General features: G+C 45.2%; 2 protein-coding genes across 3 annotated transcripts in view; both read left to right on the top strand.

The window, feature by feature from the left end:
* The first annotated feature begins 87 nt into the window (after positions 1 to 87).
* On the top strand, positions 88 to 11,253 carry NUDT21 (nudix hydrolase 21). Its single transcript, XM_071757111.1, has 7 exons — positions 88 to 328; positions 3,578 to 3,778; positions 6,069 to 6,132; positions 7,942 to 8,031; positions 8,668 to 8,743; positions 10,177 to 10,291; positions 10,944 to 11,253. Exons 1-7 carry the CDS (start codon positions 213 to 215, stop codon positions 10,963 to 10,965), a joined length of 684 nt encoding a protein of 227 aa, XP_071613212.1. The 5' UTR covers positions 88 to 212; the 3' UTR covers positions 10,966 to 11,253.
* Positions 11,254 to 12,665: 1,412 nt separating this feature from the next.
* The window catches only part of AMFR (autocrine motility factor receptor), a 31,741-nt gene continuing 20,468 nt past the window's right edge, over positions 12,666 to 23,938 (top strand). The window contains exons 1-6 of one of the 2 annotated variants that reach the window (XM_071757092.1): positions 12,666 to 13,050; positions 13,606 to 13,698; positions 15,539 to 15,703; positions 17,481 to 17,633; positions 22,691 to 22,731; positions 23,473 to 23,605. In XM_071757092.1, the coding sequence (XP_071613193.1) occupies positions 12,847 to 13,050; positions 13,606 to 13,698; positions 15,539 to 15,703; positions 17,481 to 17,633; positions 22,691 to 22,731; positions 23,473 to 23,605 (789 nt within the window). In that variant the 5' untranslated portion in view covers positions 12,666 to 12,846. The remainder of the gene's footprint in view (positions 13,051 to 13,605; positions 13,699 to 15,538; positions 15,704 to 17,480; positions 17,634 to 22,690; positions 22,732 to 23,472; positions 23,606 to 23,938) is intronic. The other variant, XM_071757093.1, reaches the window with a different exon arrangement.

Genomic DNA, 23,938 nt, shown 5'->3' with positions numbered 1-23,938 from the left:
AGCCTCGGCAAGGGGGCCAATGAGAGAAAGGGAGGGGCGGGGCGCGGCCGCCGGCTGCCAGCGAGAGGCCTGGGAGAAGGGCAGAGCGGCTCCCGGGTATGGCCGGCGCCGGAAGTGCGGCGGGCGGTTTCCGGCGAGGCAGCGCGCGGGGGTTGATGGCGGACGCGGTTCCCGCCGCTGGGCTCTGAGCGCTCCCCTCGCCGCCTCCCGCCATGTCCGTGGTGCCGCCCAACCGCTCCCAGACCGGCTGGCCCCGCGGGGTGAACCAGTTCGGCAACAAATACATCCAGCAGACGAAGCCGCTCACGCTGGAGAGGACCATCAACCTGTGAGCGCTGCCTCGGGCCTGCCCGCGGCCTCACCCCCTCCCGTCCCGTCCCGCTAACGAGCCCCTTCCCCGCTCCTCCAGCGCTCCCGGGGCAGCCCTTCCGCCTTGACGTGGGTCCTTGAGCACCCTGCGGCAGGTTTTACCTCGGCAAGGGCCGCCCGGGTCCGTCGGAACGCTGAAGGGTCTCCCCCCCCCCCCTTCCCTCCGGGATGGTGCTGCTAAGCTGAGAAACGCTACACGGGGAGCATCGAGAGCTTGCAGCCGTGGGGAGGATGTGGAGCAGTTACTGTGTTTGCTTTAGAGTAGAGGGAAACGCTTCTGAGTTGGAAACTGTGGACTCCGGTTGGCACAGGCAGGGAGTATGTAGCCGTTTCTGTGCTTCTTTTCTGGCGTGATATTCCACGAACTCTTGGACTCAGCCTGCGTGGGCTGTGGGCTCAGCCTCTGGTCGGTGGGACGGGGTTAGGTGTGCCTGGTGATTGCTGCTTGGCTGGGGCAGGTACCACAATCTAAACTGGTGGTGGTTGCTGCCCCAGGAAAGTTCTGTCATGGAGTCTGGATTGCCAGGAAGCTGAAGAGGAGCCAGCAGTGTGCCCAGGTGGCCAAGAAGGCCAATGGCATCCTGGGCTGGCTCAGGAACAGCGTGGCCAGCAGGTCCAGGGAAGGGATTCTGCCCCTGTGCTCAGCCCTGGGGAGGCCACAGCTTGAGTCCTGTGTCCAGTTCTGGGCCCCTCAGCTCAGGAAGGAGATTGAGGTGCTGGAGCAGGTCCAGAGAAGAGCAAGGAGGCTGGGAAGGGATCCAGCACAAGTCCTGTGAGGAAGGGCTGAGGGAGCTGGGGGTGTTGAGGCTGGAGAAGAGGAGGCTCAGGGGAGACCTCATCACTCTCTCCAACTCCCTGAAAGGAGGTTGGAGCCAGGGGGGGGTTGGGCTCTTTTCCCAGGCAACTCTCAGCAAGACAAGAGGGCACAAGAGGTCTCAAGTTGTGCCAGGGGAGGTTTAGGTTGGACATGAGAAAGAATTTCTTTCTGGAGAGGGTGCTCAGCCATTGGAATGGGCTGCCCAGGGAAGGGGTGGATTCTCCATCCCTGGAGATATTTCAAAAGAGCCTGGATGTGGCACTCAGTGCCATGGGCTGGGAACCATGGGGGGAGTGGATCAAGGGTTGGACTTGATGAGCTCTGAGCTCCCTTCCAACCCAGCCCATTCTAGGATTCTATGGATGTATTCATTGGCAAAGAGTTTTACTCCTTTATTTGAGAAACTCTGTGCTTCAGCTACTTCCAGGAACATGGTGGCTCTGCCCTTTGCAGGGTGCACCTGCAGGAACAGCAGATGCCAACTCCAGCAGTCAGTATTCAGCTTCAGCTTTTCATTACCTGGCTATTTTATTTTTTTTTTTGTACAATGAATTTACTGAGTCTTGTGGCACCTCAAACATGACCTGCTGAGGCTGGGATGTTTCTGTAGTGTGTTCCTGAAGGAGAGCTCAGGAAGCTGTGTGAGCACCATGCCTTTTAAGGCTTAGGGTTTGGATGGACAGACCCACAGGGCACAGTCTGGGTTAGCAGAGTTGTTCATAAAGCTCTTGTGTGTCTAAAAAGAAATAATTCTGAGCTGTAAGCAAAAGGGATGGGGGAGTTTGGTAATCAGGTAGGAAACTGGTTCCTGTGTCTCAGTGCTGTGCATGAGGAATGGTTCTAGCAACTGGGTGTTGAGTTCTCTGCTGTAAAAAATGAGGAAAATTGGTGGGGAAATTGAGGGAAGGAGGAGTGTGTGGTGCTCAAGTTTGGGATGATGAAGTGTTGGGCAGAGGATACACCCCAAGATGTCTGTCAAGGAAAAACATTCCCAGTGAAACAGTCACTTATTCCAGTGCTTCAGTTGCTGTTTGCCACAAGTCCATAAAACCATGGTGCTAACTTGTTACTCCTCTGCCCAGAACCCATTTTCCTCTCCCCTTTTTGACTCAGTTGGGTGATCCCATTGTCCCTCTGGGCCTCATGCTCTCAGATCTTGGTGTCAGTTCTTTTTGCTGTAGGACATCACCCTCCTCTTGACCTCTGTGCTCTTTGGGGCTGACTTAAGCTTTTTGTCTCCCTCTTCCCAGTCCTTTTAAGCTGGAAAAACCTCCTCAGTTTTCCCTGGCAAACCACATAGGTCCAGCACCTAGCCCTGGTTTGCTCAAACTTCTCATCTTACCCCAGGCTCAGCACATGGACACTCAGCATTCCTCCTCTCCTGGCAGCCAGATGTCAGCTTTCCCACTTCAAAACAAAACCACTTCTAACAGTTCAGTTTCAGGCTCTTCAGAAAAGACTGAGAAACTCCTGCAGGAAAAAAAAAAAAATAAAAAAAAATTGCTGTCCTGTGCAGCTTCTTCTCTTTCCTCTCCTGCAGAGCTGTTCTCTCTTTTTCCCACCTCCTCTCAGAGCCTCAGCTGCTTTTTTTCTGCAGGGTGGAGATCAAAGGAGGTACCAGTTGGCTGCTGGTTCTGGGCTGCTGGTTCTGGGCTGCTTCCTGACTCAGCAGTGTGTTTGAACTGGGTCAGCTGCTGGACTTTCCCCTGGGTTGTAGTGCAGAGCTTCTGTGAGGAGAAGGAAAGAACAGGCAGGAACTCCTGGTGGGGAGCTAAACCCCTCAGGCACAGAAAGCTCTGCTTCTGGGTGGGTATTAAATCCTAGAATCATGGAATTGGCTGGGTTGGAAGGGACCTCAGAGCTCACCAAGTCCAACCCTTGATCCACTCCCCCCGTGGTTCCCAGCCCATGGCACTGAGTGCCACATCCAGGCTCTTTTGAAATATCTCCAGGGATGGAGAATCCACCCCTTCCCTGGGCAGCCCATTCCAATGGCTGATCACCCTCTCTGCAAAGAATTCTTTCCTAATATCCAACCTAAACCTCCCCTGGCAGAGCTTCAGCTCTGCCAGGGGAGGTTTAGGTTGGATATTAGGAATAAATTCTTAATCCCAAGCCCTCTTGTCTTGCTGAGAGCTGCCTGGGAAAAGAGACCTTGTGAGGATTTAAATTTAAAAGGATTTAAATCCTCACAGACTGGGTTGGGTTGGAAGGGACCTCAAAGCTCCCCCAACCCCAACCCGGGCAGGGACACCTCCCACCAGCCCAGGTTGCTCCGAGCCCCATCCAACCTGGATTTGAGCACTTCCAGGGAGGCAGCCACAGCTTCCTTGGTCAACCTGTTCCTGCCAGTGACACCTGCCACCTGCCATCTCCTTTTTTTCCCCTCAGGTACCCTCTGACCAACTACACCTTTGGTACCAAGGAGCCCCTCTACGAGAAGGACAGCTCGGTGGCCGCGCGCTTCCAGCGCATGCGGGAGGAGTTTGACAAGATTGGGATGAGGAGGACAGTGGAAGGGGTTCTGATCGTGCACGAGCACAGGCTGCCCCACGTGCTCTTGCTACAGCTGGGTACCACTTTTTTCAAGCTGTAAGTGTCTGCTTTTGGAAGTTTTTTCAAAAAAAAAAAAAAAATCTTTTGAAGTTTTTAGCACCGTCGTTAATTACCAACCCGCTAAGCGTGGGGGCTCCTCGCTGGGAGGTGTTTGGAGTGTGATTTATTTCTTCCAGAGGCTTAGGGTGGGAAATTTTTGGTAGGTTTTCATCTAAGATCTACCCTGACTCTGCTCAGGGAGGGGGGTGACAGTTTTGGACCAGCTGGAAATGTCTGCATCGTGTCACTGTGAGCAGTCCTGCTTAAAACTGACTGGCAGCAGTTTGAGGGTTGTTATTCTGGCACTGTGGGAGCTGAAAGGTGCTGGGGAGAGGGCTGCAAAAAAGGGGAAGTGAAGCTTGAGGAATAAACCCCAGGATGTGCAGAGCTGCTGAACTGCTGGGGGAACTGGGTACAGCAAGGCAGGCAGGGTGCTGGACTGGGGAAAATCTGAGTGCTTGGATTGTGTGGTGGAAGGAGCTGTTTTCTCTTCTGAGCAGAATGGGCTTGACCTGAGACAAGTTGTCCTGCTTGTGGTGTTGTGTTCTTAGCATTCACATTGCTTGTTCCCAGGAGTCTGTGTAAAAGGATGTTTTATATCCAAATGCCTTTTTTTTCCTTTCTTTTTTTTCCTTTCTTTTTTTTCCTTTCTTTTTTTTCCTTTCTTTTTTTTCCTTTCTTTTTTCCTTTCTTTTTTCCTTTCTTTTTTCCTTTCTTTTTTCCTTTCTTTTTTCCTTTCTTTTTTCCTTTCTTTTTTCCTTTCTTTTTTCCTTTCTTTTTTCCTTTCTTTTTTCCTTTCTTTTTTCCTTTCTTTTTTCCTTTCTTTTTTCCTTTCTTTTTTCCTTTCTTTTTTCCTTTCTTTTTTCCTTTCTTTTTTCCTTTCTTTTTTCCTTTCTTTTTTCCTTTCTTTTTTCCTTTCTTTTTTCCTTTCTTTTTTCCTTTCTTTTTTCCTTTCTTTTTTCCTTTCTTTTTTCCTTTCTTTTTTCCTTTCTTTTTTCCTTTCTTTTTTCCTTTCTTTTTTCCTTTCTTTTTTCCTTTCTTTTTTCCTTTCTTTTTTCCTTTCTTTTTTCCTTTCTTTTTTCCTTTCTTTTTTCCTTTCTTTTTTCCTTTCTTTTTTCCTTTCTTTTTTCCTTTCTTTTTTCCTTTCTTTTTTCCTTTCTTTTTTCCTTTCTTTTTTCCTTTCTTTTTTCCTTTCTTTTTTCCTTTCTTTTTTCCTTTCTTTTTTCCTTTCTTTTTTCCTTTCTTTTTTCCTTTCTTTTTTCCTTTCTTTTTTCCTTTCTTTTTTCCTTTCTTTTTTCCTTTCTTTTTTTTTCTTTTTTTCCCTTTCTTTTTTTCCTCTTTTTTTCTTTTTTTCCCTTTCCCTTTTTTCCCTTTCCCTTTTTTCCCTTTCCCTTTTTTCCCTTTCCCTTTTTTCCCTTTCCCTTTTTTCCCTTTCCCTTTTTTCCCTTTCCCTTTTTTCCCTTTCCCTTTTTTCCCTTTCCCTTTTTTCCCTTTCCCTTTTTTCCCTTTCCCTTTTTTCCCTTTCCCTTTTTTCCCTTTCCCTTTTTTCCCTTTCCCTTTTTTCCCTTTCCCTTTTTTCCCTTTCCCTTTTTTCCCTTTCCCTTTTTTCCCTTTCCCTTTTTTCCCTTTCCCTTTTTTCCCTTTCCCTTTTTTCCCTTTCCCTTTTTTCCCTTTCCCTTTTTTCCCTTTCCCTTTTTTCCCTTTCCCTTTTTTCCCTTTTCTCTGGGGATGTGCCTGGACAGACAGGCCAGACTCTAAAAGATTTACAAAAAATGCCAACAATGTGGCTTCATTATTTTGGGGGTTTTGATTGATTTTTTTTTCCCATTAACCTTGCATCAAATGCCAAATGATTCCCCACATGCTTTTTGTTTTTTTTTCTGCTTCCTGTGTGTTTCAGTGAGTGTTGGTTTTGAGATAAGAACAAATATGATCAGTATTGACAACTTCACCTTCTGGTGCTCTTTTATTATTGTTAAAGCTTTACCTTCCAACTGTTCCAGTTTTTATTGTGTTATACTTTATCCTGATGAAGTTAAAGTATTTTGTATAATGGTGGGGGGTTTCTGTTGGGTTTTAATTTATTTTTATTTTTTTTTAAGAGACACAGAGCAGCCATTTTAGTCACAGTTTTTGTGAGAGCTGCCCTGCTGTCTTCAAACTCAGCAAAATTGGAATTTTCTGCCTTAAGGGCCTCGAGTGAGTTTGTGCCTCCCTGCCTGGAAGCACAAACTTAGTTTGTGAAGGGAATCAAACATAACTTTAATTTTCATCATTATTTTAACAGACCTGGTGGGGAACTCAACCCAGGAGAAGATGAGGTAGAAGGGCTCAAACGCTTAATGACAGAGGTCTGTTTTCTTTCCTTATCTTTTTATTCCAGAATGTTGCTTTATTTTAGCATCAGCAGAACAAGCCAAAACATTAGAGCAGTCTGCTGTAATTTTGGTGCTTTTTGGGATGTCCTCAGGTAGTTAACAAAAAAAAGCAGTAAGTTTGCATTTATCTGCATCTTGAGTGTGGCCCAGAGGCTGCACCCCTGCTGGCTGCTCCAGTCCTGTCTTTGTTTGCAGCTTCTCTTTTGGGCTGGTTTCAGGCAATTTGAGTATCCAGGTAGGCAAAAAAAGGGGGTGCAGAGGAAAACTGATGAGGACTTGGTTTCAGAGAGTCTTCCCAGTTCAGTGAGGAACTTTACATGCTCTCCATGTAGCCTGACTTAATTCTGACACTGCATTTCAAAAAGATGTCACTTTACACAAAAATTCTCTTAAAATTCTGATAAACCCTGTTCCAGAGGAGTTCTTGAACTACATCAGATCCATATTAGAGCAACTCTTCATGCTGCCAGTCTGTTTTCTGAAAAAAAAAAACCAAACAATTTTTCATGCTGCCAGTGTATGTTTTCTGAAAAAAAAAAACCAAACAATTTTTCATGCTGCCAGTGTATGTTTTCTGAAAAAAAAAAACCAAACAATTTTTCATGCAGCCAGTGTATGTTTTCTGAAAAAAAAAACAAACAATTTTTTATGCTGCCAGTGTATGTTTTCTGAAAAAAAAAAACAAACAATTTTTCATGCTGCCAGTTTATGTTTTCTGAAAAAAAAACCAAAACCCAACTTTTCATGCTGGCAGTGTATGTTTTCTGAAAAAAAAAAACCCCAACTTTTCATGCAGCCAGTGTATGTTTTCTGAAAAAAAACCAAACAATTTTTCATGCAGCCAGTGTATGTTTTCTGAAAAAAAAAAAACAACTTTTCATGCTGCCAGTGTATGTTTTCTGAAAAAAAAACCAAGCAACTCTTCATGCAGCCAGTATATGTTTTCTGAAAAAAAGAACCAAACAAATCTTCATGCTGCCAGTGTATGTTTTCTGAAAAAAAAAAAACAACTTTTCATGCTGCCAGTGTATGTTTTCTGAAAAAAAAACCCAACTTTTCATGCTGCCAGTGTATGTTTTCTGAAAAAAAAACCAAACAACTCTTCATGCTGCCAGTGTATGTTTTCTGAAAAGAAAAAACCAACTTTTCATGCTGCCAGTGTATGTTTTTTGAAAAAAAAACCAAACAATTTTTCATGCTGCCAGTGTATGTTTTCTGAAAAAAAAACCAAGCAACTTTTCATGCTGCCAGTGTATGTTTTCTGAAAAAAAAAAGCCCAAACAACTCTTCATGCTGCCAGTGTATGTTTTCTGAAAAGAAAAAACCAACTTTTCATGCTGCCAGTGTATGTTTTCTGAAAAAAAAATCCAAACAACTCTTCATGCAGCCAGTGTATGTTTTCTGAAAAAAAACCCAACTTTTTATGCTGCCAGTGTATGTTTTCTGAAAAAAAAAACCAAACAACTCTTCATGCTGCCAGTGTATGTTTTCTGAAAAAAAAAAACCCAACTTTTCATGCTGCCAGTGTATGTTTTCTGAAAAAAAAAACCAAACAACTTTTCATGCTGCCAGTGTATGTTTTCTGAAAAAAAAAAACCCAACTTTTCATGCTGCCAGTGTATGTTTTCTGAAAAAAAAAAACAAACAATTTTTCATGCTGCCAGTGTATGTTTTCTGAAAAAAAAACCCAACTTTTCATGCTGCCAGTGTATGTTTTCTGGAAAAAAAAAAAAAAAAATTGACTTGGGGCATGTGGAGTTTTGACTGTGGTTTTTTTGGTAGATACTGGGTCGTCAGGATGGTGTTCAGCAGGACTGGGTGATTGATGACTGCATTGGGAACTGGTGGAGACCCAACTTTGAGCCCCCCCAGGTCTGTACTCGTGCTGAGTTGTCCTTTTCTTCAATTATTGATTGTTGTTCAACCTCCCTCAGCATCCCACTTGGGCTTTTTTTGCTGCATAAGCAATTAGTTTCTTTAGTTTTTTGTTTGGTTTTTTTTAACTTTAATCTCATTTCTTTGGCTGAGGAGAAACTGGAAATGTTTTCCTCTGGGAACTCCCTCATCCTGGAGGATGTTTTCAGTCTTGTGCTGAGCCAGACATCTACATTCCAGCTGTAGCCACAATGGAAACTCTTCCACTGCTGCTTATGGAACAGGTGCCCTGTGAATAAAATGGTCTCTTTACCCTATGTTTAAGTGTTTTAATACCAAAAATAATTTGCTGGGTTTTGTTGTTGTGCATTTCTTGTCTCACTGGGTTGGTTTTAGCTGCTGCTGAGTACCAGTGCCCCTTGAGACCTTCTGAGTTCTGTGACAGCAGCAGCAGCAGAACTCCTTTCTGAGTACTTTCTTTATAAAAGTGATTTTCATTATTTGGTGCCATAAAAAGACAGTGTATGAGACATTGAAAGCTTGCAGAGTGCTTGGTAATTTATAAAGCATCACTTAAAGCTGCTCAGTATCTTCAGAGCTTTCTACAACCAATTTTTATCATTTTTCTTCCAGTATCCCTATATTCCTGCTCATATTACAAAACCAAAAGAGCACAAAAAGCTTTTCTTGGTCCAGCTTCAAGAAAAGGGTAAGTGTGTGTTATTATAACCACATCTGAATGCTGATGTTTGATGTGGCACAGTTTGGGTTCATCTGCTTCAAGTTCTTCATAGTTGAGCAGTAAAAAAGTTTAAATGTTGATACCTGGTTTGGAGAGTGGGTGATTTTGGGATGTGAGTCCTTTGGAAATTGTGATTCCTGCTCCTGCATCAGCAGTGTGTGTGAGGCAAAGGAACCCTTTATTTAACTAGAAAAGGAATAAATCTCCTAGTGCTCCATGCTCATCTCCCTGGAGCTGTGCCAAGCTCTGTCCCACACAACATTCTGGTCTCCAAACTGGAATGATATGGATTTGATGGATGGGATAAGGAACCTGGATAAGGACCTGGCTGGATGGTGGCACCCAAAAAATTGTGATCAGTGGCTCAGTGACCAAGTGGAGATGTGGGAGGAGTGGTGACCTCAAGGGTCAGACTGGGACCAGTGCTGTTTAACAGCTTTGTCAGGGACACGGGCAGTGGGATGCAGAGCACCCTCAGCAAGTTTGCTGAGGACACCAAGGTGTGTGGTGTAGTCACCAGGCTGGAGGGAAGGGCTGGATCCAGAGGGAGCTGGGCAGGCTGGAGAAATGGACTTGTGCAAACTGCATGAAGTTCAGCAAGGCCAAGTGCAAGGTTCTGCAGCTGGGCTGAGGCAATCCCATGCACTGATCCATCTTAGGAGGAGAAAGGATTGAGGGCAGCCCTGAGGAGAAGGGCTTGGCCCAGAAAGCCAACCATGTCCTGGGCTGTATCAAAAGAAGCACAGAGAGTGGTCAAGGAGGGGATTCTCCCCCTCTGCTCTGCTCAGACCCCACCTGCAGTGCTGGGTCCAGTTCTGGAGTCCCCAAGAGCAGAAGGACACAGAGCTCCTGGAAGGTGTCCAGAGCAGAGCCACTGAAATGCTCAGAGGGCTGAGCAGCTCCCTGGGAAGCCAGGCTGAGGGATTGGGGTTGTTCAGCCTGGAGAAGAGGAGGCTCCCAGGTGAGCTCAGAGCAACCTTCCAATATCTGAAGGGGCTACAAGAAAGCTGGGGGAGGGCTTTGGACACAGGGGGGTGGGGAGAGAACAAGGGAAATGGGTTAAAACTTGAAGAGAGAGGGGAGATTGAGGTTGGACATGAGGAAGAAATTCTTTAATCTGAGGGTGCTGAGACACTGGAACAGGTTTTCCAAGGAAGCTGTGGCTGCCCCATCCCTGGCAGTGTCCAAGTCCAGGTTGGATGGGGCTTGGAGCAACCTGGGCTGGTGGGAGGTGTCCCTGCCCATGCAGGGGGTTGGGACTGGAAGAGCTTTAAGGTCCCTTCCAACCCAAACCATTCCATGTGTTAACAGCATTTTGAGGGGTGGGTGGGTGGGTGATGATACCTTGGCTGAATGTGTGGTGGTTTTTCTTGATTAATCAACTTTTTATTTGGTTTTAGCTCTGTTTGCAGTCCCCAAAAATTACAAGCTGGTTGCTGCCCCCTTGTTTGAGCTCTATGACAACGCACCAGGGTATGGACCCATCATTTCCAGCCTTCCTCAACTTTTGAGCAGGTATATTCTGATTTATTTGTCTTACAGCTCTTGGGAACAAGTTTGCCATGGGAAACCAGAGCAAAACCAGGCACTATGGCAACCAGCTGCACCTGTCAGGCCTGTCTCAGGCTGTTTATTTTTTTCTGTGTAGTTTCAGTTTTGGTGGCTGTAACTATGGGGACTTTCTGCTCTAAAGACAGCAGATACTTTCTCCTGAGTGCCAGCAGACCCTGGCTGTTGTCCAGCCAGTCCAGTTTGGTACCAGTCCAACAGACTTCCAAAGGGCAGACACCTGGACTGCTTGTTTTCACTGTGTGGGCACTGTTTGGTGTGAAATCTCTCCTCAGAGTGTATAAAGTTATCCCTGATAGCAGAAATGCTGTGAAATAGTTGCTGACAGGAGGACATAACTCTCAGTGCTGTTTTCATATCTATGGAGTTCTCTGAAAAGATGAAATGTGAATATTTTGTACTTCTGCAACCTTAAGAGGCTGATGATGTAGCCCTGACTTAAAAATGATGCTTCCTGTGAAGCTGTCTTGTTTAAAAAAATCCCTTTTGTTCTGTCAGAGGGAGGAGTATCCAGAGCAGAAACAAAACATTTGCTTTTTCTTTACAAACTGTCACTTAAACAGAAGTTCCTCACTTGTTGTAATCCTTTTAATTTTAGGTTCAACTTCATTTACAACTGATTTGCCACAGACCTGAGGAGTCTGAGAGAAGAAGCCGTCTCTGTGAGCACAGCTTTAAAATGTAGAGAAAAAAATACATGTGATGCAAGGATGTGGTTTTTTTTATGTTGTTCTTTTCCTGAAGGCCACTAAACTTTCTGTGGGATGAATAGAGAAGTGAATCTCAACTGTGTAGGTAGTGGGATGGCAATGTGATACCAGTGTTTTAATCACTTCTTGTTGTAATACTCACCAATTATTTTTTTTTTTTTTTTTTTTGTACAACATTAAACAAAATGGTTAAGATTCTATTTGCCTCGGCTGTTGTTTGATTTTTGCTGGGCTTTTTCTTCTTTTCTCCTGCTTTTTAGATATGTGTTTTAAAATTTGTTACTTTTCTTCAGGAATACTGAAGAACTTGGAACCAAGAGGAGGACCTGCCCCATTCAGGGACCATTCAGATGCTCTGATCTGCATCCCTGAGCAGAGAGTTAGTCTGAGGGACAGATTAAACAGTAGAAGTAGGTGCAATATAATTTTGAATCTTTTTTTTTAACCTGGAGTTGCTGTTTTGAGAGATTGTGAGTACTTAAGGCAAACATAACCATCATTCAGAGCTGGTCAGAACTGATCTGGAAACATGACTTTGTATGGGAGGAGATTGTAACCTGTATCATCTTCTGTGTGTCTTGTAAGAAAATAATCCTCTTGGACTGAGCTGAGATCCAGTTAAAAATACAGAAGTAAAAATTAATTGTGGGTGCTTTATGTAGCAACAGGACTGAATCTGGGACATGCTTCAGTGTTTTGCCAATGCCATGTGGAGGTGGTTCCAAGTTACACTGAGCTGTTGTAGTCAACCAGGGTGCTGTGTCAGCTTGCAAGGGCTTTGCCTGCTTCCTCACCTGTGTTTCAGCCTCTTGCAGGTAGCAAATAGCAGCAGTATAGTTGTTTTTTTTTTATTTTTTATTCATGTGCTTGGCTAAGCATCAATTCCCATGGATGTGTTCCTTCTCACTGCCCTGCCCCTCACATGGTTATGCTTAACTTTGTATTGAAGACCCGTTTCCAAGTTCTGCCTCTGCCCAGAAGATGATGCACTGTTGTTTGTGTGCTGTCCTCGTTTCTGAAGGCACTCTTGGAGAGTCCATGCTTCCAGGAGAGCTGAAACTTTCCAGGCTGCTTGGTTCTTGTTGCCAGTTGTGCAGAACAGTTGTGCAAAAAAAACCTGGAACCGTGCCGTTTGGTGGAAAATTTAATGGTGAATGTTTAAGCTGGTCCTGTGGATGGAAGACCTGGGGGTGTGCTTAGCAAAAGGCACGGTTTCTGAGGTGGCAAATGAAGCGTGTGTGGAGCACAGGAGTTCTGCAGGGGGCAGTGAGGGAGAGCGGAAGGTTGGAAGTTGGACCTTCCCAAGGCCCGGCAGCTTCCAGCACCCCTCACCTTCCCTTGCTGCCTGTCCCAAGTGCATTCAGCCACCTGTGGCCGGGCAGCAGCGCGCAGCTTCCTCCCTCCCCCCACCAGCTTCCTGCAGGTTTTGGGGCTTTTTCCAGCTCCCGATTTTCCGCATCCCCCTTTTTTCTCCTGTGCGGAGGCTGCCGGGCGCGGAGCTTCCCCTTCTCGCCCGCCCCTCTCCTCGGGGCAGGGCAGGGCAGGGCGGGGGGGCCCTGGTGCTCCCCGCCCCGGCCTTAAGCACCGCCCTGGCCGTGACTCAGCGCTCTGGGGAGCGGCGTGGGGCAGGCGGACGCGGCGCCGGGAGCCGGGGCGGGCGGTGTTGGGGGCGGTTTGTACCCGCTCCCTCCTTCGGCCTCCAGCGGGGGCGGCCCCGGGGCGGGCGCTTTAGGCCGCGGGAGCGGGGGGGGAAGCGCGGGCGGCCCTTAGGCCGCGGCGAGGGCCCCCGCGATGCCGCTGCTGTTCCTGGAGCGCTTCCCCTGGCCCAGCCTCCGCACCTACACGGCCCTCAGCGCCCTGGCCCTGCTGGGCACCGGACTCAGCGCTTACCGCGCCCTCAGCCAGGCCGCCCAGCCGGCCGAGCCCCCGAGCCGCGGCGGCCCGCGGGCCGTGGACATCGTGTACTACCTGCTCTCCGACAGCCTCTGCGTCTGGGTGAGCCGCGGGCGGGCGGCGGGGCCGGGGAGGCGGTGCAGGCCCCGCGGCCTGAGGCCGGGCCGGACGGTGGCACCGCGGCCTTGGCGGTGCCTCAGCGCGGGTGCGGGGTGAGGGGGTGTTTGGAAACTGCTCCCTCAGCGGTTCGGCCCTCGGCTTCGACACCGCCCCATCGCCTCGGGCCGTGGGGACGCGCTGGAGCCGAGCGTCCCGGTAGCGTCTGGGTGATGGGGAAGCTTTGTCCCCGCGTTCCGTGGTGCTGAGGTTTGCTAAAGCTGTTGGTGGTGAGGGGCTGGGTGGGTTTGGGGGGTGCAGCAGGGGAGCAGAGTGGCCGTGTGAGCGCTTCTGGAAAAGGTAGTTAAGTGGCTTGGCAGCTATCGTAGGTGTCTTGGAAGAGGAGGCCAGGCTTAAATTTCACTCTCCCCCCAAAAAAAGAAAAAAGCTATTCTGTGCATAATGGTACGTTTTGTTAGACTAGTTTTTTTTTCTCTTTCTCTCTTTCCCTTTCTAAATGGGGCAAAAGTATTTGTTACTGACTGGTTGCTTTCCTTCCAGGTCCTGGTGAACACTGCCTGCTGTGTTCTGATGTTGGTCGCCAAGCTAATCCAGTACATGGTGTTTGGTCCTCTTCGTGTCAGTGAGAGGCAGGTGAGACAGCTCTCTGTTGCCTCGGATATCTGTGGTATTTCATTATGTCTTGGTGTGCAACCAGGGTGGTTTTCTCTATCAGTTTGCTTGCAAGTACGTAAGAAAAGTAAATTTCAGAAAAGCTAAAGCCTTGCCATTATATTTTGGTGATGCTGTCCAATAAAAACCAGGTAGGAAGCCATCTGCCCCAGCAACCCTTTCTGCTTAGCTAGGTTATCCAGAGCCACAAGATGCCACTTTACTTCTGAAGGGAACTTTTCCACTGCTTCTGTTGTGTTTTATGAACCTGTGGCCAACTTAAAAATCTCCTTCCATAGTGAAGTTTGTCATATTTCTTACCAGTGCATCCTCGTTGCAGAATATTTACAAAGCATTTTCTATTCAGATGCACTTAGCAGCATTTCCCTGTTGAGTTTTGCAGTTAGTTACCAGCACTGGCAGTCTGAGTTCCCTCTTGTGCCTTGTTTTGTGCCTTGAGTGCTGGAGAAGTGCTTGTCCTCTGCAGGATGGGGTGGTTTATCTGCCTTCAGGTTTCAGAGGGAGTAGGCAGGTATATACCCAAAATTGAGGAGGTGAGCAGGACTGGAAGCTTAAGCTGTTTAGTCCTGCTTATAGGCCAGGTGAGAATGTTTCTAGAAGTTTAGCAAGAGGACTATTAAAGCCCAAGCTTTTAAAAACAGGATCCTGCAGAAGATAAAAGCAGCAGCAGTGGCTTGAATAGTAACTGTGTAGTAAAAAAAAAAAAAGGCAACTGCATAAGTTGCTCTGTGTAAATGCAATAGCAGTGGTTTGAAAATGTATTTAAAAATATTTTAATTTTTTTTAGAAAAGTGTGGAAGTGCTGTTCTTTAGGAAAAATAAAAATTTTTGCCATGCAGAACTGAGGCACATCAAGCTTTGGTAGTAGCCATGGATCTCTCAAAGCCTCTTGTATTTGTGATTCACACCCCATGGAGCTGCTGGGTTAAATGTGTTACAAACAAGGCATTATCAGAGCACACTGGGCCAGGTTTTCTTTCCAGTCTGTTTTTTTTCTATAAGGCTGTGGAATTTTAACTAGAAATAACTCCCAGGGTGTTCTGTGCCCTCTTTACAACTGAAGTGTAAAGCAGTAGCAGTGTGGGTCTGTGTGGCTGGGAGTGTTCTTCAGCTCTCATGTAAAGGAAAGCTGGTGATTCATATGGGTGAGCCAAAAATGGCAGCATCATGAAGGAATTCTGGCCCTGTCCTAACTATACTGGTGATTTTATTGTGTTCTTTAGCAAAAGATTTTATTTTCTAGTTTGTTTCATCCCCAACAAAAGCATTGAGACCATGGTATTGTTTCTTTCATACTGCATGTGCATGATTTTGGGTTTTTTTTCCTTTGGTTTTTTTTGCTCATCTATCTCATTCTCCACTGCATGCATTGTGCTGTTCAAGAGGAGTCTTTGCCATGTTTTCTTGATCATCTTTTTGTCAGTTTTTTGGAAGGAAGGTGTTAGACTGTTTAAGCATCCTCTCTAACTTACCTTGGCAGCTCTTCTGGGGGAGTTTGTGCAAAAATCCTCATTTCAGAAGTGTGGCAGGAAACTCTTGTGCATGGAGTTGCACAGCTGTGCTGCAGGAATACAAAAGACTAGATGGATACTAAGGACTGCCTTAATTAAAATTAAAATTAACATTTTTAATACATCTTTAATTCAGCCAGGGTAACAAGTACTGTTCAGGCTGTGTTTACAGCTGGCTTCTGCAGTCACCTTGTTGCATTTTTACTTCCATCTTCTTTTTTTCTTTTCTTCCCCCCTCCACGGGGATTCTCAGTGCTTTCACTGCAGTAACAAAATGCCTTCTCTTCCAGCATCTCAAGGATAAGTTCTGGAACTTCATTTTCTACAAGTTCATCTTCATTTTTGGCGTGCTGAACGTTCAGACAGTGGAAGAAGTGGTGATGTGGTGCCTCTGGTTCTCTGGACTTGTGTTTCTTCACCTTATGGTTCAGCTCTGCAAGGATCGCTTTGAATATGTAAGTTTTGATTCAGGGCTGTCTTCTGGAACATGGAAATTCTATTTCTGGCTGGGGAAGGTTGCAAATGGATCCTTTTAGGCCTCTTCCCACCCCGTGGCACTGAGCACACGTGCTTTCCAGTAACTTGGAATATTTGCTTTAAAGTGCAGTGTCAATCTTACTCCTTCAGCCTTCCCATCAGACAAATGGAGATCAAGGTATTTTCTTGGATAAATTGCTCCTTATATGTGCCCTGTAATTACCATTACATAACTCTGGGAGATGTCTTCATAGCTCTCCTTAGTGAGGAGCCCTTGACAGCAGAACATCCCATAGACTGGTGGCCTTTGGCAAGGGTCTCTAAAACCTGTTCTGTTCTGTTTCTGCCAATTCTGTGCTCAGGTTTCAAGCTTGTTTACATCTACTGGATGTCAGCTGGCAGTGTCTTTACTGTCCATAGTGCAACTTTCTCCATGAGCTATACCCCACTTTCTGTTAATCCCAGGTATGAATTCAGTGGAGGAATTGAAGGCAAAGGAGAAGGAGCTGGTATTTGAACAGTAAATCTTGCCTTTTAAATGTCTGTTAAGGACATGTGTTTTCTTCAGCTCCTCTGTCAGATAAAAGTTTGAACTAAACAACCCATTAATTTCCTTTTGGTAGCTCTGTACTTTGCAATATTTTTTTTTTAATTTTATTTTTATCCTGCAAGGTCTGTTAATTCACAGGTAGCTAAGCACTAAGCTTGAAACTGGTTTGCTTAGGGTTAGGAAAATGGAGAGAGGGGTGAATGAGGCAGTCACCTGATATTGTTTGTGTCATTCAGAAAGATGGGAAAGAAAAAAGCTCATGTGGGAATAAATCCTTAACACTACTCCTTCTGCATTCAAAATATATTTCATTACTTGGACAAATGGTACTTGTGTGAACTGCCTTGCAAACTCAAGGGGATCTGGAACTGAATATGTATAAACAAAGATATAAAAAAAGAAGAAAGAACCAATTTATAAACCAAACATAGGAGTCAGCTTCACTAGTCTGGCCAGAATGAAACTTTTGGCACCTTGTCCTTGTCCTATTCTTCCCCTTCCTGCCCTGAACGTAAAGGAATGGACCACCCAAATACTTTGCCTCTTCTGTTATCTTTGATTTAGACAGCCTAGGTGTAGCCTAACATGGAGGTGGTTTGGGGAATTAAAATGCTGTTTTCAGACAACTGTTTTCAGCAGATTCTGTCCAGCAGTCTCTAGGTGCAGGTTAAATTCTTGGGGGAGATGTCTCTTTCTTCCAGGAGAAAATTACATGGGAAGAACTAGAGACTGGAAGATAAAGCTGGACAAACTCAGATCAGCTTTAACGTGCAAAACTGGCAGAACAATTATACACACTGCTCAAAAACTGGATATTAAAGGTTAATTTTATTTCTAAAAGGTGTTCATGCTAAGCAAATGCTGGGGCTTTGATGCAGAAGCTGCTGCAGAAGGAAGTGTCTGTGGTTATCTTGCACAGGTGGTATTAGATCAAACAGTGGTGATGTTCCCTTCTGATGTTAAAAGCCTGGTGAATGCAAATGGCAAAAGATGAGCAAGGCTTTGGGTGGTGTGTGCTTTCAGCTCATTTCACATCATTTATCCCTGCACTGTGTGGTTGAGGTCCTGAGATTGGTTTGATTCTAGAAAGCAAAGGATTTTCCTGAGTGAGGACTTGTTTGCTGAGGTGACTGTGGCAGGCAGGGGGGGTGAAGTACTCCTTCAAACCTGCTACGTGTTGATGTGTCTGTGTTTTTGTGTTGCAGCTTTCCTTTTCTCCCACCACCCCCATGAGCAGCCACGTCAGAGTCCTGGCCCTGCTCATGGCCATGCTCCTGTCCTGCTGTGGGCTGGCAGTCATCTGTGGTGTCATTGGCTACACCCATGGGATGCACACCTTGGCTTTCATGGCAGCAGAGGTGAGCCCTCCTGCACACATCTTGTGGTTTCTGCTTGGCTTTTCACCTCTTGCTTGGAGGTATCTTGGCATGGGGTGGCTTTTCTTTTGGTTTCACACCAGGAAGAAAGGTGCAAACAAGCCCTTCCCTGTTTTAGAGGAGGTGCCTGATCTGCATGCTTTTTATCTTCAGAGTTGAAGCCTGCAAAAGAATCTTTGCCTGAAGAAGAGAATCAGAGCATAAATCAGTAAGATGATGCTGAAGTCAGATGACAGCCCATGAAAAAATAATGGTTATGCTTCATGAGCATTGCAAGAAGGGCTGGTTGAAGTGGCTGTTAGAGGGAGGGAGAGAGTGTGTATGAAAGCATAATGTGCACCTCAGAATGTTTCCTTGACGTTGTATTTTCTGTTTCATTCCTCAAAAAAAAAAAAAAAAAAGAATGAGGCCAACATCCTTTCCTTAAGGCACACTCATGGGATTTGCTTATTCTTGTGCAGAGGTGCTTATTCTTGTGCAAGAGGCCATGGTCTCAAGTTGTGCCAGGGGAGGTTTAGGTTGCACATTAGAAAGAATTTCTTGCTGGAGAGGGTGCTCAGGCATTGGAATGGGCTGCCCAGGGAAGGGGTGGATTCTCCATCCCTGGAGATATTTCAAAAGAGCCTGGATGTGGCACTCAGTGCCATGGGCTGGGAACCACGGGGGGAGTGGAGCAAGGGTTGGACTTGATGAGCTCTGAGGTCCCTTCCAACCCAGCCCATTCCATGATTCCATGATTCAAAGAACTTGTTCCTAACATCCCATCTAAATCTCCTCTCATTCAAACCACTGCCCCTCATCCCATCACTCCAAGCCCTTCCCCACAGTCCCTCTCAGCCTTCCTGGAGCCCCTTCAGATTCTGGGAGGTGGCTACAAGGCACCCGATCCCACTCAAGTGGATCAAAGGTTGGACTTGATGAGCTCTGAGGTCCCTTCCAACCCAGCCCATTCCATGATTCTATGATCTCAGCTGAGATGAGCAGCTCTTCTTGGTGCACTCCTGAACCCTTTGCAGTGGGGAGTGAACATCAGTGTGGTTTTGATGTTATGGTGATTGGTCCTCTGTCTGAGGATGTGATAATCTTAGACAAAAGGGTGGTAACAGGTAACCAGAATAATTGCAAGTAATTCATGTTAGCACATCCTTAGTTCAGATAACAGCATGTGCAGTTTGTTTTTCTCTTATCTTGAGTCCATACCTGGAGTTAGTGGGAGAAAAAAAAAAAATTCAGTTGCTAATAAGGGAATATGATGCTGGTCACACCACTGCTCAGTTACTTAATGTGCCAGTTTACTTTTCCCTGAATAAAAGAGTGTGCAAGGCCAGATTTACAGCTACCCAGTGGGAGGGTATTGAAGTGTCAGTGTCTCTAATAGGTGAGGTCTGGGTGTCTCTTATCTTTGCTTGGCAGAGGGCTGTATCAGCCTTGTGCCAGCACGGGGCAGGCTTATCAGGACACGTTCCTGTGCTGAAGGGCTGCCTCATTAGCTGTGTGCTGGTGTGTTTGTTTTGGGTTGCAGGATGGGGCCCAGCTCTTCATTTCAGTGGGAGCTCTTCTGCCTTCTTGTTAACAGGGCAGAGGCTCAGCCAGCAGAAGTGTGTGGTGCTCAGCCAGGCTGTGCTGCTGGTGGGCTGCAGAGGTTTTGTTGGGAACGTGTAGGAAAGGGGCTCCTACACTTGTTTGCAGCAGCTGCTGTTTGAGGATGTTCCTGAGATGTGGGTTGCACAAGTCTGGTGGTTTTGATAGCATTTCTGCTTTGGCATATACAAAAAGGCTGCTGTTTGAAATGCACAAAAGGCAACCAATTCCCCATTTAACTTGGCTTTGTGTACACAGGAAGGCTCTTTCAGTTGTTCAGAATCTTCTGTCTGATAATGTTCCTGGCCATCATCTAATGCATTTATGGTAAAAACCCACAAAGAATCATTCCCTGTTTATTCTTCTTCACACCATTTGTGATTTTATACATCTTTTTTCTGTTCCCCTTCTGACTTTTCTTCCAAGCAGAAGAATTGCAGTCTGTGTAATCTTTCCTCACATGAGATTGTTTAATATCTTGCCCTTTCATCAATGTTTTAAATATGGTCCATACTGCTTGGGTGACCACGAGTGTTTTTCCTTCATTTTAATACCCCAGCACTCATGTAAGTGGAATAAAACATTTAGATTTCTTTCTCCACAGATCCTAACAGTGACACCTCGTGGTCCTCAAGTCTGAACAAAAAGCATTAAATCTTGCAGACTAAAATTTTTGTGGTGGTGCCTTGTGCCCCTGCCAAGTGTATTCCATTAGTGTGTATTTAATTACATTAAGCTGTTCATCTCCCTCCTGACTCTGCAAACACTGGTTTACCTTGGTGCCTCATAAATACAGCAGTATGGGTGTTTTACTTGGGTTCTAGTTAGGTTTCCTCTTGTTGCTTGTTAGTTTTGTGTTTCCTGCAGGAGGTGGAGGTGAAATGTGCAGATGTCCAGAGAATGCTGAAGAAGGATGGTCTGTGTTTTTGAGTCAAAGTTAACCATTTTTTGCCTTATCAGATGGTAATCAAGAGTTACCTTATAGCAAGTCATGTCCAGTCTGTCTTATTTTTATATTGAAAATATAAAATTTATATTATTTATATTTTTACCTTATTTATATTTTTACCTTTTCTATTGAAAGAGAGAATTGCTCCATTCCTATAGCAGCTGTGCTCTTATCATTCATGCATCACATGAAAGTCTGGATCATGACAATGATCCTGAAATCTCAGAATTGTACCTTATAAATAATACTGTATTTTTCTGGATAGCTTCTCATGCCACATCCATTATCTTAGGGGCTGATTGCCTTGCAGGCATGTGCTCATCTGTGTGACTGTACCTTTAGAACCTCAGGTAATGGAGTTGTTGTGTAACTTGTGATGCAAAACTGTACTTTCTGTGCAGCATTTCTCACGTCAGAAGATGGTTTCCAGAAATGCATTTCAGTGGAGGGACTGTGCTAGCTTCTTGGTTTAATTTGGATGCTGTTGCTGCCTCAGCACTAACCAATATAAATAATGTCTTGGCAACAAAGTGGTGAGTGAAAGGGAAATAGTGAAATTCTACAGATTCCAAGTGCTGTCTTCTATTTAAACTTAAAAGCTTCTGAGGCCAGACTCTTCAGATTTTGACCTGACAAATGTCTTCCTTATTGGAGACTTAATACCACCTGTCCTGTTTTTGACACAATTTGTGCTCAGTGCTTTATCCATCCAACAGTTGAGTAATACTCTGTTTCACCACTGGCATGGATAGATTTTGAATGTATTTACTTTTTCTCTGTGGTCTGCTCAGACCTTCTGTGTAACCAAAACCCTTTTGTGAACAACGTGCAGTCTCTTTCTGGTATCTGCATTGTGGGGTGACAGAAAAGGTTCCTACAACCTGCCTCACAGGGGCAGCTACTGTGCTAATTTAACCTTTTTATAAAATATATTTGTGATGGAAACAACCCACCATGCTAGGCCTCTTGCTGTTACCCTTCTGACTTTTTTTTTTTTTTTTGTGTGTGTTCTTTGAGCAATGTGTGTTTCTTATCCTCAAGCCCTGATTTGGATAAAAGATTGCACTGTTTTTTGAATAGTCAGAGGAACACTTATTTTATAGCCAGCTAGTAAACAACTGGCAGATATGCTGGATACTACTAAGGATTAAATACTCACACAAGTGTTTTAAGAATGCTTTTTGCAGATGAAAAAAATTATTCAAACCAGCTGTTTTATTGCTGTATTGGGAAGTTAGTGGGCTTGACATTTCTGTGCTGTTTGCATCAGACCAGTTCTTCAGTTGCTCATTTTAAATCCCCAGCATCTTGGTGCCACTTGGCCTCTGCTAACTGCAGAGGGGGGTTTGTCATTCTCCCTGGAGGGGGTTTGTTCTCTCCCATTTTCTTTCACTGGGAGAAGACAAGGCAGGGATGGGGCACTGGTTAGAGGGAGGTGACATGGCCACGTTCCTTAGATGATAAGAGCTTGTGGCAGTGTGTTTAAGTATTCTGGAAGCAGCTCTTTCTGGTGACTCATCTGTACACAGCTGATCTATTTAGACTTACACTCAGTTTTGGGTTTTTTCCCTCTGTATTTGGCCTAAGGAGGTAAACATGATTAAAGAGAGAAGTTACTTTTGAATCACAGGATCACAGCATGCCAGGTTGGAAGGGACCATCAAGGATCATCTGGTCCAACCCTTCTAATGTTATGAGGTGTCCCATCACCCCATCCAGCTCAGACTTGTGGAAAGTTTCCATAGTGGGGGAAGCCACCACTTCCCCTGGGAGACCATTCCAATGGCTGACTGTCCTCATGGAGAAAAATTTTCCACTTGTATTCAGATGGAATCTCCTCAGCAACTTGTGCCCATTGCCCCTTGTCTTGTCCATGGGACTCCTTGTAATCAGGGAGTCTTCATCTCTGTAGCTGTCCTTTAAGGACTGGAACATCACAGTAGGGTCTCCCCTAAGCCTTCTCTTCTCAAGGCTGAACAGACCCAGTTTTCTCAGCCTCTCCTCCTATGGCAGGTGTTCCAGTTCTCTGCTCATCCTCGTGGCATTTTGCAGCATTCACACCTCAGCAGAGGCAGGATGTTATTTGAAAGTGTTTCCATGGTTCTCCCTCAAACTCCTGCTGCTGTTTGTTTCCTCAGATGTTACCTGAGCAATGGGATCAGGAGAGGCAGTTGGTGGGACTGTGGTCTCAACACTCACTGAGTGACAGGCATCAAAAAGGACAGAATGCCCTGTGTAGTGAATGAGGTGCAACACCAGTGAGGATGCTAGTGGCTGCTCCAGAGCATTGTGTGCTTGAGAACAATTTCTTCTTTATTTATTTGTAAGCTTCATGTTTGTCACAGATAGATTGTGCACAGGCATCTGTACTGACCACTGGTGCCCAGGAACTTGTTAAATGCATTCTGTATTACTGACTCTGGCCTGCTGTCCCTGCCAGGATGTTAACATGTTGTCAAAATGTTGTTAACAGAGCTTTTTTTCTTTTTTTTTTTCCCCTTTTCTCCAGTCTCTGCTTGTGACAGTCAGAACTGCACATGTGATTTTACGGTGAGTGCCTTCTGTTCTGCAGGATGGTTGTTTAAGAAGGTAGTGTATAAATCATGTTCAGAAGTGTATGTAATGACCTTGCTGAATTGCCCAAGCATCTTTAGAGGTGGGCAAAGGTAATTACCTTCAGCCTCTGCTATTTTTAAGTGTAAATTCTCTAATGTATGGATAGCTGTGGGTTTGAGGCATGGATTAAAGTGATGATGCTCTGTGAGGGTTGCTGTGTGCCACTTAATGTCATGTTACTGGGTTTCTTTTAAGGTCTTACTCTCTAGAACTTTTTGCTTTGTTAAATAGCATGCATGTGTACCTGTAAAGCACCTGTATGCATATGTAAAACACCTGTAGGCCATGGTGTGTAGCACAGGACCTCTTTGTGCAGGTCACTGTTGGCATTTCAGGTCTGAGAAAAGGTGGTCTTGCAGTTACTGTAATCCCAACATTGGCCTCTGGTACAGGGAGGAGTTTTTAGCAAATGCTACATCTTCTCTGTCACCTGCTGGTATCTGTAATGCCAGTGTGGGCTAAGCATTGATTTCTTTTTGCCTTTTTAAAATGTTGCAGATTGAAATAAGTAACATTAAAAAAAGCACTCCAGGAAAGCAGTGTGGGCTTTGGACTTGGGAGGGCCAAAGATGGCATATCCAGAAGTTGTTGGAAAAAATGATAAAATAGCTTAAGTGCTGGAGGGATTATTCAGCATCAAAGACAGAAAAAACATGGATTTCTTTGTTCTTGCAGATATGTAATTCACCTCTGGGATCTCAACCATGAAGGAACATGGGAGGGCAAAGGCACTTATGTCTACTACACAGATTTTATCATGGAGCTAACCTTGCTTTCTCTGGACTTAATGCATCATATTCATATGCTGGTATGAAATACTGGAAGTGTTGCTGAGCAAATAGACTGGCCTTAAAACAAAGGCCACGGGGTATATGTATTTTATGTATTTTTTGCTTTGCTTAGGTTATGAACCAAGTATTACAGAGAAGTTCTTTATTTAAAGAAGAAAACGTAGTGGGGGGGGGGGTTTCTGGCATTCTTTCCTCCTGTGTAATTGGAGTTCTGACAAATAACTTTGTTATGGAGTATTAACTGTTGTGTAATTAGCTGTTCAATAGGTGTTTAATTAGCTTGGTTATTGAGTAATATCAGACTGAATTGTTTTCACTGGCAGAAGGGGACATTAAGCTGAGCAGGACTG

Source organism: Heliangelus exortis, chromosome 13 (assembly GCF_036169615.1).
Source record: "Heliangelus exortis chromosome 13, bHelExo1.hap1, whole genome shotgun sequence".
Lineage (NCBI taxonomy): Eukaryota > Metazoa > Chordata > Aves > Apodiformes > Trochilidae > Heliangelus > Heliangelus exortis.
This window is presented reverse-complemented; position numbering and strand designations above follow the sequence as displayed.